This window comes from Scyliorhinus torazame, chromosome 18, assembly GCF_047496885.1.
Source record: "Scyliorhinus torazame isolate Kashiwa2021f chromosome 18, sScyTor2.1, whole genome shotgun sequence".
Lineage (NCBI taxonomy): Eukaryota > Metazoa > Chordata > Chondrichthyes > Carcharhiniformes > Scyliorhinidae > Scyliorhinus > Scyliorhinus torazame.
In genome coordinates, this window is record NC_092724.1 from 84,665,161 (window position 1) to 84,677,437 (window position 12,277).

The window sequence follows — 12,277 nt, forward strand, 5'->3', positions numbered from 1 at the left end:
CTCCTTTAGCCACTACCCCCGCGCGCAGTGATACAAAAAAAAAGAAAAAAATACAGTCATGAGGTTACATCGGCACATGACCATTCCTCAATTTGTCAGTTCTGCCACAGTCCTTCTGCCTTCGCAAATTCCTCCGCTGCTTCCGCCGTTCCAAAATAAAAGTCCCTGAGCTTGTAAGTCACCCTCAGCTTCGCTGGATATACAATGCCACACTGCACCTTGCCAATGTACAGTGCCCTCTTCACCCAGTTGAAGGCAGCCCGCCTCCTCGCCAGCTCCACTGTAAATTCCTGGTATACACTTATACCAGCTGGTATACACGTATGCCCACTGCACCACCCGCTTCTGCTTGGCCCAGCTCAGGACCTTCTCCTTCACACTGTACCTACGGAAGCACAGAGTCACTGCCCTTGGCGGCTCACTCGCCTTTGGTACAGGCCTCCACGACCGGTGAGCCCGATCCAGTTCATACTGGGAGGGGTCCTCCCCCTCCCCCAGTAGTTTTGCCAGCAGTCGGCTTCGGTCCTTCAACTCCTTCGGGCAGCCTCACGACCCTCAAATTCTGTCGCCTGGATCTGTTTTCCAGATCTTCCATTTTTCCTCACAGATTCTTGTTCGTGTCCATCACCGTGCTGCAAACCGTCTCCTCCACTTCCTTCAGCGCCTCCCCTTGCTCTCGCACCTCCGCCACTGCGCTCGCCACCGCCGTCTTCACCGGGGAAACCGCCTCCTCCACCAGCACATTCAAAACCTCCCGCATCTCCTTCCTCACCATCGCCATACATTTCTCAATCTGTGCCAACTGCTTTTGGAATTCCGCATCCATCACCTTAGTTAGTTCTTCAGCCGTAAGCACTGTGGCCTCCCCTGGTGCTCCAGCCTCCATCATCTTTGTTGACCTCGCGGTGACCTTTCCCCTCTCCAACGGACTTTCAGCCGCTTTTTTCCCGGCCGTTTTTTTGGTGTTTTTTGACATCCTTCTTCTCCTTGCACTATCTCCCGACTTTTACTGCCGTCGCTGGCCCTAGGATCGGGCGTTACTCCCCGAAAATGCCGTTCTGAACGGGAGCCCTCCAATGTGCGGCTGCCTCCCGCCCGCCGTCACCGGAAGTCAATTAAGAACAACTTGACACCAACTTAAAATGTATTTACTGAGCTGCCTTTTCCTTTTGATGGACCCATACTGGCTTTCTCAGAATGGCCTATTAGCTGAGTTTAGAATTATTCCTCTGTATTGACCGTCATTATTTTCAGAAGTAAAAGAATTAGAGCACACTGACTCTCGCAGGTATGATCTGAGCCAGCAAAATGTGTATCCCTCAATATTTGGCACGCACTCAACATCCCCCACCCCTGAGCCCACTCACTCCCCCCCCATGCTGCCTGCTACCCAACAAGTCAACCCGCTCCCCCAGTTTCCCTGTGGGCCAGTGGTGTGTTTCTATAATTGTACCCCTTCCCCAGTGCACATTGGTGACTGACTCTGATTTGCCATATTGATGGGGACGCTGCAGGTGTCATTGCAAGCAGTGCAATCATAAACTGAATGGGAATACGAACTGATTGTTGCGGCTTTTTGGCGAATGTTGTTTGACTCATTCTCCAATATTTCACGAGAATGATCAGCAAAAGCCAATGTGGCAGTTTGGCTCAGTTACTATTACTCTGAGTCTAAGTTGAGAGTTCACACCATTATGTAATCGAGCCAATTGCTCTAGTGCAGCAGCGAGTGGATCTTGCTCTGTTGGTGGTGCCATTCTTTGCATCAGACGTTACATATCTGCCTATTAAGTGAGTGTTTGAGATCCCATGTCGCATTGGAAGATATTGTTCCCATGTCCTGGCTAATATTCCTCCCTCAATGAAAGCCTCTTAAAAACGGGATCTAGTCAATGATATTTACATAGAACATAGAACGATACCGCGCAGTACAGGCCCTTCGGCCCACGATGTTGCACCGAAACAAAAGCCATCTAACCTACACTATGCCATTATCATCCATATGTTTATCCAATAAACGTTTAAATGCCCTCAATGTTGGCATGAGTCTGTGATGAGTTGGCATGAGTTTGTGACACTTGGGGGTGGCAGGAGAGATTGATAAGGTGCGATATAAATGCAAGCCCCATTTTTTCTTGACAATAGGAGAAAGACAATTTTCCACTTACTCAGCTCCCTGTAGATTTGGCAGATATTTTGAGGGCGTGCGGGGGGGGGGAAAGCCTCAAGTGAGACAGTCACCTCATGCACACCTACTGACATCTACTACATCATCTTCAAAATATCTCAAGTCAACATGACAACCAGAGGAAGGTGCCCTGACTTCCTTTTCTCTTGTGTAGTTACTTTCAATCCGTGTGAAGACACCATCTGTAAGATCAAGATTTGAGTATTTTCTGTATTTGCATTGTCCACGCCCCAATTCCCCTTGACTGTGGCGGACATTGGGGAGATTACTTTAATATCGTCAATTTCTGTTCATCACTCCTGCAATTGAACAGGATAAAAGGAGACCCTTCTTCCCATCAAGTCACTGCCTGCTGTGTGGAAGCTATCCAATAGGTCCCCCTCACCTGCTCTTTTCTCTTAGTCCTGCAAATTTTGCCCCTTCAAGTAATACAATTTCCTTTTGAAATTTACCATTGAACCTGCTCCCACTGCCTCCTCAGGCAGCGAATGGGTGGGGTAGTTTCCTCTTAGCCCATGTAATTTTGCAAATTTTAAAAATACCTGTGTCCTCTGGTTGCTGCCAGTGAAAACAATTTCTCTGTATTTATCAAAACCCCTCATGATTTTTAACCCCTCTGTTAATTCTCCCCATCGTTTTCTCTGCTCCTAAAGAGGATGATCCCAATTTCACTCGTCTCTCTGTGTCGTTGAAGTTTCCTATCTCTGGTCATTCTGCTCTGTATTCTGTCTACTCTTACTGTTCTTTGCCCTTGTTTCTTTGCTGCTCTTGTTATTTGCTCTATGTGGTTACCTCTCTCTGTGGCGACAGTTTTGTGGTTTGGGGAAACCTCAGACTCACTAAGAGGAAGTATAACTTGTGAGTGTTTCCTTCCTCGGTGACACTGTTGACCTCAGGCTCCACAAATACAGACACTGGAGTTCTCAGAGCAATGACACAGGCTATTCGCTGTTACCTGCTTTCCTTTAAATCCGTGATTGCAAACCTTTTTTCCGGAGACCCAATTTTATCAATTGGCCAACCTTCGCGACCTCCGCCGGTGCACCGTCGCGACCCACGTCAACCGGCCTTCGCGACCCACGCCGGCGGACCGTCGCGAGCCACGCCGGCGGACCGTTGCGAGCCACGCCGGCGGACCGTTGCGAGCCACGCCGGCGGACCGTTGCGAGCCACGCCGGCGGACCGTTGCGACCCACGCCGGCGGACCGTTGCGACCCACGCCGGCGGACCGTTGCGACCCACGCCGGCGGACCGTTGCGACCCACGCCGGCGGACCGTTGCGAGCCACGCCGGCGGACCGTTGCGAGCCACGCCGGCGGACCGTCGCGAGCCACGCCGGCGGACCGTCGCGAGCCACGCCGGCGGACCGTCGCGAGCCACGCCGGCGGACCGTCGCGAGCCACGCCGGCGGACCGTCGCGAGCCACGCCGGCGGACCGTCGCGAGCCACGCCGGCGGACCGTCGCGAGCCACGCCGGCGGACCGTTCGCAAGCCACGCCGGCGGACCGTCGCGAGCCACGCCGGCGGACCGTCGCGAGCCACGCCGGCGGACCGTCGCGAGCCACGCCGGCGGACCGTCGCGACCCACGCCGGCGGACCGTCGCGACCCAGGCCGGCGGCCCGTCGCGACCCAGGCCGGCGGCCCGTCGCGACCCAGGCCGGCGGCCCGTCGCGACCCAGGCCGGCGGCCCGTCGCGACCCAGGCCGGCGGCCCGTCGCGACCCACGCCGCCCGGCCGTCGCGACCCACCATTTTCCCTTACCTTGTTTGCTGCTGACAAAATGGAGGAATCGCAATCGCACCCAAAGCATGTGTTGGCGACGTTCTGGGGCCGTGACCTGCTCTCTGCCTCCCTCAGGCAGGAAGATTACATAGAATGTTTTAAAAAATCTTCTGCGTCTCCGATTGCGCAAATTCACGGTGTTCAGCCGCAGCAGCTTCTATATTCAATTTTTATTTATTTTTTGCAAATTGTAACAATATTGTTGCATAGCACGTTTAATCAAAAAAACCAAAGCCCATGTCATCGTCAGACTCTTCAGATTCTTCCTGTTTCTTCTCTTCAGCAGCAACATAGGCAGCGGTGGAAACAACTGCTGCAGCAGCTGGGGCACGATGACCAGCACCAACGTTGCAGATCAGACTATTGACGTCAATATTAGCCAATGCCTTGGCAAATAGACTAGGCCAGAAAGGCTCAATGGTCACACCAGCTGTTCTAATCAGGGCATTGAATTTGTCTTCGGTGACAGTGACCTTGTCGTTGTGCAGGATGAGCGCGCTGTAGATGCAGGCGAGTTCCGAGGTGGAGGCCATGGGCTGGATCTCTGCGGGTGGGTTCGATGGTGCGAGTCGCAGGGGGGGATCTCGGCCTTAGCTTCGTTCAGAAGAACCAAGCGTTTCCAAACCGGGCAGAGTGAGCAGCAGAGGGCTTTTAACTATGCCGGCTGCGAGCGGCCTTTTTACCACATTAAAATATTGCGGCCGCACTGCGCATGCGTGCCCGCTCATTGGTGCGCATGCGCAAAACTCTGCGCATGCGTAATGATGAGCGGGCACGCACAATGCGGCCGCATTTTTTAAAATATGGTAAAAAGGCCGCTCGCAGCCGGCATAGTTAAAAACCAGCTGCTGCGGCTGTTCGCGAATTTGCGCTATCGGGAGCGCTGCGACGGACGGCTCCGAGACCCTCCCGACACCCGCCCACGACCCATGGTCGCGCCCCCGACTTTGAAGATCATTGCTCTAAATACACCAGTGATGAGCCGAGGTATGGAATGGTTCTTTTGTTGGGTTTGTATATCCAGAGGCCTGCACGCATCCACAAAGTTCAAATTCTACCATGTCAGTTTAAGTTTGGTTTAAAAAGAAAATTGTTGAATATAAAACTCTTTTCTGTGAAAGTGACTGTCAAGCTGTCGGATTGGTGTAAATTCCCAGTTGTTTCTTGGATTTCCTACTGAGGAGGAAAGCTGACAGTCCCGTCCACCCAGGTCTATATGTGATTCATGTCCAAGACCAAGGTGCCATCTGAAGTAGACTAGCAAGTCACTGAGTGTATCAAGTCGCTACCTGCAATTCAAGGGAAAGACCCATCACCACCATTTTGGGACAATTACGGGTGGCTATTTCTTCAAATTAAATTTGTTTTTCCAATTAAGGGACAATTTGGCGTGGCCAATCCACTTACCCTGCCCATCTTTGGGTTGTGGGAGAGAGACCGACTCAGACACGGGGATAACGGTGGGTATTAAATGCTGGCTTCGCCACCAGGAATAGTGCCCACCATTGTTATAGTGACAGACCTGTATCTACCAATACTCTACCCCAGTGTTATACAGTGGCAGATCTGTACCCACCAGGACTGTACCCCTGTGTTCTCCGGTGACAGACTTATATCCATCATACTGTACCCCAGTGTTATACAGTGACAGACCTGTACCCACCAGTATTGTACCCCAGTGTTATTCAGTGACAGATCTGTATCCACCAATACTCTACCCCAGTGTTATATAGTGACAGAATTGCATTCCCCTGGTACAGTACCCCAGTGTTTTTAAGTGATTGACCTGTACCCACCAATATGAAACCCCAGTTTGTGTGTCATTTATCTTTATATTAATAATTGATATTTTGTTGCACATGCAGGCTGTCGAGAAGTTGGTCCAAGGGGCAGAGTCAGGCTGCACGAACGACAAGGACAAGCAGATCATTATAAACTCTACTCAGCTACTCACCCGCATCTTGCCATATATATTTGAGGATCCAGATTGGAGAGGTTTTTTTTGGTCTACAGTACCAGGAGCAGGACACGGCGGGGTAGGTCTTCACGAGGCTCTTTCCTCAGGCTGTTGTGTGATCTGAGTCTGTCATCTGATAATGGGTTAGGTTGATGCTGTTATTTCGGCCATTCGTCATTACCGACGGCAACCTCCATTATACATGCACAATACTTCAACGAAACATCACAGGATGTGAGGGAATAGACATTGAAGCACGGAGAGTTTAGGAGGCGTAGGATGAAAGCTTGTAGATGAAGAAAGGTTTTGGTAAGGTCTGGGACCAAAGTGGGTGGTGAGGCAGAAGCTTGCCTGTGAACAGGATTGATTTCCCCTGATCATAGTAACCAGAATCGATCCTCTTCCCCTTATTCGTCCATTGTGACTGGAATCGATCCCTTTTCCTGCTACTCATCCATAGTGACTGGAATCAATCCCTTTTCCCGCTACTCATCCATAGTGACCCAGATAAACCCCACCCCGAGTCCATTGTGACACATGATTGATCCCTACCCCAATCCATAGTGACAGCAGGATTGATCCCTACTCCAATCCACAGTGACACCAGAATTGATCCCTACCTCAGTTCATAGTGACACTAGGATTGATCCCTATCCCAGTCCACAGTGACACCAGGATTGATCCTACCCCAGTGCATAGTGACACGAGGATTGATGCTATCCCAGTCCATAGTGACATTACGATTGATCCCTATCCCAGTCCATAGTGGCACTAGGATTGATCCCTATCCCAGTCCGTAGTGACACCAGGATTATTAGAATCATTGAAGAATCAAAGAATCCCTGAAGTGCAGAAGGAGGCCCATTTGGCCCATTGAGTCTGCACCATCCCTCTGAAAGAGCACCTGACCTAGGTCTGCGCCCCGTAACCCCAAAGAACCTGTCGATCCCTGGACACCCAAGGAGCAATATAGCATTGCCAATCTACCTACCTGCACATCTTTCGACTGGGAGGAAACCGGAGCACCTGAAGGGAACCCACGCAGACACAGGCAGGAAGTGCAAACTCCACAGTCACCCAAGACCAGGAATTGAACCCGGGTCCCTGGGGCTTTGAGGCAGCAATAATAACCACCGGGATTGATCCCGTGTGGGCAGCACGGTAGCATGGAGGTTAGCACAATTGCTCCACAGCTCCAGGGTCCCAGGTTCGATTCCCGGCTTGGGTAGTGACCCAAGTCTGTGCGGAGTCTACACGTTCTCCCCGTGTGTGTGTGTGGGTTTCCTCCGGGTGCTCCGGTTTCCTCCCACAGTCCAAATATGTGCAGGTTAGGTGGATTGGCCATGCTAAATTCCCCTTAGTGTCCAAAAACATTAGGTTGGGTTACTGGGTTACGGGAATAAGGTGGAGGCGTGGGCTTAAGTGGGGTGCTCTTTCCAAGGTTCAAAACTAGAAGGTCATCAGTATAAAATAATTACTGATAAATCCAACAGGGAATTTGGGAGAAATTCAGTTACTCTGAGAATGGTGAGATAGTGGAATTTGCTACCCCAGGGAATGGTTGTTGCGAATAGTTTAGGCATGTTTCTGGGGACGATGGATAAACATTCAAGAGTGAAAGGAATGGATGGGCATGCTGATAGGCTGAGATGAAATAGGGTGGGAGCAGGCTCGTGTGCAGTATAAACATCAACTGAGACTAGTTGGATTAATAACCTAGTTCTGCTGAGTTTGATAAGCCTGTTTGCACTGCGTGATTGAGGTTGGTGCTCCAGGGATCAGAGACATCACCCATTGTTCTTGCTCCTGATTACTGGCCAATGACCCCAACTGAACAATGTCATTTGAGGAAAAGATTTGGGCTATGCTGTTACCTCTCATGGTAAATAGCCCATTGATGTTTTTTGTCGAGGCTTTCACAATCGCCACAACAGGCACAAGAGCCTTGGCAGCCCAGGACTATAAAGTGGTCATAATTTTATTCACTGGCAGCAGTTGGTCAGGTTTAGAGGCACATAAAATATTGTTGGAAAGTTGAAACATGACAGATTTTCACTGGACCACCAAAATGTACCAAGAATGATAAGAGGCTTGGGCTCCCTTCCGTCTGTTAACATCAGAAATGTGATTGGGCACTGCCCATTGTTTCTGACACACTTAAAGGACGATAGAAAGACTGTCATTTATAGAGTATTTTTCATGACCTCAAGACATTGTAAGGTGCCAGCTCAACCATGTGGGGATATTCCACTTGTTCTTTACCAGATGTTCAGCCTCCAGAAAAGAAACACCCCTATTGGTATGTTGGTTCACTTAACCTTAACTACAGTGTAGGAATGTGTGCCTGTACGGGCGTGTGCCTCTGCACGTGTGTCTCTGTCCCTCCGCGTCTCTGTCCCTGTGTCCTTCTGTGTGTGTGTGTTTTAACTTGATCCCTGCTGCAGTGACACCAAGACAGCAGACTGAATGTTCTAAGACAGTGGTTCCCACCTTTGGATTGCGGACCAATGGTACTGCAGGTAGTCCGTAGTAAATAATAATATAATTCCATGTACCTCGTATGTATCATAATCGATATTACATTATTATTCGTAATTTGCTTAACGAACATCTTTGTCGAACATGATATGCAATGTAAGTGTGCATCATAAACTATTAGAAATAGCTGTGTTTATAATATCTGTTGATAGCAAGTTTGACTCCCGTCAGCTGTTGGCTTTGTAAAAATAATGTTTAAAATGGCTTGCGTGCGCTGTGGTTTTGCAAAAGCTTTTGATGATGATGTCCACATAAAGGAAAGGGTTGGGAGACGTTGTTGGCAGAGTTCATTTGTAACATGGCAGTGCCTACTTTGAGCACTGCACTGATCCTCTGGGCATATTACTGAAAGATTATATTGAGATTCTTGAAGGTACCAGAGCTGACTGGAAGTGACCTAAAATAAGAGCTGAAAAATCAGGAATAAAATAGAACTTAAGTTTCTTTCAAACTTCTGCAGCCAGAGATTTTAGTGGTGAAGCCAGGAGCTGCCCACTTGTGCCCACGTGTGACTATGTGTGCATGTGCCTGTCGGCCTGTCTGTGTCATTGTGACTCACTGAGATCCAGTTCCTACAGGGTACGTCTCACCAACACTCAGCCAGTTCAGGCACAGAATTAGTTTGACTTACTGTGGCTGTGTTTCACAAGCTATGAGTGAAATTGGGTCAGTAAGGCGTGCGTATAATCAACCCAGCTCTAGAATTCCTTACCCAAACCTCTCAGCCTGTCTCCTCTCCTTCATGACTCTTAAAACCTACCTCTCTGACTAAGCTGTAGGACATTTGTCCTGATAGTATCATAGCCCACGACAGTACAAAAGAAGGCCATTCTGCCCATTGAATGTGCACTGGTTCTTTCAACGAGCAATTAAGTTAGTCCCATTTCCCATCTCTTACCCATAACTCTGCAGTTTTTTTTCTCCAAGTATTTATCCAGTTTCCTTTTGAATCCTATTATTGAACCTGTTTCCAACTCCCTATTAGCAATGCATTCGAAATCCTAACGAGTCGGTGCAAAGAACGAGCCATGTTGCCTCTGGCTCTTTTCCAATCTGATTTTTGACCTCTCTGCTACTGGGAGCACTTTTTCTTTATTGAATTTATCTAAATCTTTTATGGATAAAAATAAATAAGTTTAGAGTACCCAATTATTTTGTTTCCAATTAAGGGGCAATTACACTGGGTGAATGTGCAAATTCCACACGGACAGTGATCCGGGAATGGGATTGAACCCGGGTCCTCGATGTCATAGGCAGCAGTGCTAACCACTGCACTCCCCCGTGCCACCCAACCCTTTATGATTTTAAACACCTCTGTCAGATGCCCTCTTAACCTTCTCTGCTCTCAGTAGTAACAACCCCAGCTTCTGTCTATTCACATAACTGTAAACCCTCATACCTGGAACCATTCTGCTACCTGTAACCCAGTGCCTTCCTAAAGTGTGGTGTCCAGGATTGGGCACAGCTGAGGTTGAACTGATGTGTTATAAAGGTTCAGCAGCATTTCCTTTTTTTTAACCCTCTGCCTCTATTTATAAAGCTCAGAAGACAAAAGGAAATTAGATAAATACTTGGAGAAAAAACTGCAGGGTTATGGGTAAGCGATGGGAAATGGGGCTAACTTGATTGCTCATTGAAAGAACCAGTGCAGATTCAATTTGCAGAATGCCTTTTGTACTGCCGCGGGCTATGAGACTAACAGTTTTAGTATCATAGGCTTTGTTAACTGCCTGCCACTTTCAAACGTTTGTCTCTCGACCTGCACCTTGAGCATTGTATCATTTTGCTTGTACTATCTCTCCTCACGTATCCTACAGAAATGTATCACCAGATACTTTCCTGCATTGCATCTCATCTGCTTTGCATTTAGCTTTGCATTTCTATGTGCACATTGCACTTAATGTCTATCTGTGTGGTGATGGCTGGGTTAACTTCACATTGATGGCTGTTAAATGTCATCAAGAATGACAAACACAGGGTGGGGGAGGGGGAGGGGGTGTTATTTATTGAGTTAAGTTTACATCTGTATTTGTTGTTATAAAATCATAAATGCCTCAATAAAATGTTTTTTAAAAAAAAGAATGACAAACACAAGGATGAAACTTTGCACTAACTTCACGCTGGAGATTTACCTGTGCTTAGTGACCTTAAACTCCCTGGTGACTTCAAGTCATTTGCATGTGCAGCCTGTTTGTGGTTGAATTTACACCAATGTGAACTGACTTGGTTACTGAACTACGCATTTGAAAGGGGTGGCAGGGAACTGTCCACAAGGTGCGCACACTCAGCTCCTGAAGGTCTTGCTATCTGTCATACAGCGTTCCTGCAGCCAACAATGTAGATAACAAGTCTTATCAGTCGCTGCAAAATAATATTTCCCTAACAGATAGCCAAAGTTATTACTCCCAATTGAATGTGGGCACAAAGCCATTTGGAGTTGTTCATTAACCAAAGAAAAACCCAACCCACAAGAATCACATATCCTATGTAATTGAGGATACAGTTGGAGTGCGTCTGACCTCTTGCACTGGCTTACGATTCATACACCGAATAATTGCAAGGTTTATAATTGTTAACGTTTTCAATTTTAAACCTGAGCAATCTTTTCAAAAGGTTCAGTCAGATTTTCTACAGTTTTGAAGGTTTAATTATCGATCTATTTGCAGTTACTTTGGTCGGACAGTAAGAAGTCTTACAACACCAGGTTAAAATCCAACAGGTTTGTTTCAAACACTAGCTTTCGGAGCGCTGCTCCTTCCTCAGGTGAATGAAGAGCCTCTTCATTCACCTAAGGGATGAATACCTCTTCATTCACCTGAGGAAGGAGCAGTGCTCCGAAAGCTAGTGTTTGAAACAAACCTGTTGGACTTTAACCTGGTGTTGTAAGACTTCTTACTGAGCTCACCCCAGTCCAAGCCGGCATCTCCACACTTTGGTACGAGATTAAGGAAAGCTCACAGGATTGATCTCAGTTTGGAGAGTGTGGAGGCTAGGGGCTCAGGGCCTGAATTTACAAAATGATGTATGGCAAGTCGGTGGGGGCGATTCTCCTATAAGGAGGCCAAGTGTTTGCGCCATCGTGAACGCCGGCGCGTTTCACGATGACGCAAACAGAACCCGGGCACAACCTATTCTGGCCCCCACAAGGGGCCAGCACGGCGCTGGAGCGGTTCACGCCGCTCCAGCCTCCTTAGCGGCGTTGAATGGGTGCCGCGCCAACCCGCGCATGCGCAGTTGGGCTGCGACAACCCGCGCATGTGCGGGGGACTTCTTCCGCGCGCCGGCCCTGACCCAACACTGGGTCGATGTTCAGGGGCCGGCTGCGCCAGGAAGTAGGCCCGGGGGGGGAAAGAGAGAGGCCGGCCCACCAATCGGTGGTCCCCGATCGCGGGCCAGACCCCATTGGAGGCCCCCCCCGGTGAAGGAGCCCCCCCCCCCCCCCCCCACAGGCCGCCCCCCGAGCGTTTCCGCAGAGTTCCCGCCGGCAGCGACCAGGGGTGAACGGCGCCGGTGGGACTTTGTCGTGTCGGATCGGCCGCTTGGCCCATCAGGGCCGGAGAATCAGCGGCCCCGCGGATTCCAGCGGCCCGCAGGCCAGCGCCACGCCAAACGCGCCGGCGCAAATGGCGCCAATTCTCCGCACCTCGGAGAATTGCGCGCCGGCGTCGTGGCGCGGTTGCTCCGTTTCTCCGGCCCGGTGCGGGGCTCGTAGAATCGCCCCCGGTATGTGTTTCATTGGAGCAGATTGCCAGTGATTGCAAAGGCTCCGTTTTCGAACATAGACAGCATGTTACAGAGATATGTGGATATC

The 12,277-nt window shown here is 49.5% G+C and overlaps 1 protein-coding gene across 2 annotated transcripts in view; it reads left to right on the top strand.

The window, feature by feature from the left end:
- The window catches only part of LOC140395338 (protein HID1), a 306,127-nt gene that overhangs the window by 34,391 nt on the left and 259,459 nt on the right, over positions 1 to 12,277 (top strand). For both annotated transcript variants that reach the window (XM_072482976.1, XM_072482977.1), the window contains exon 3: positions 5,837 to 6,007. In XM_072482976.1, coding sequence (XP_072339077.1) covers positions 5,837 to 6,007 — 171 coding nt within the window. The remainder of the gene's footprint in view (positions 1 to 5,836; positions 6,008 to 12,277) is intronic.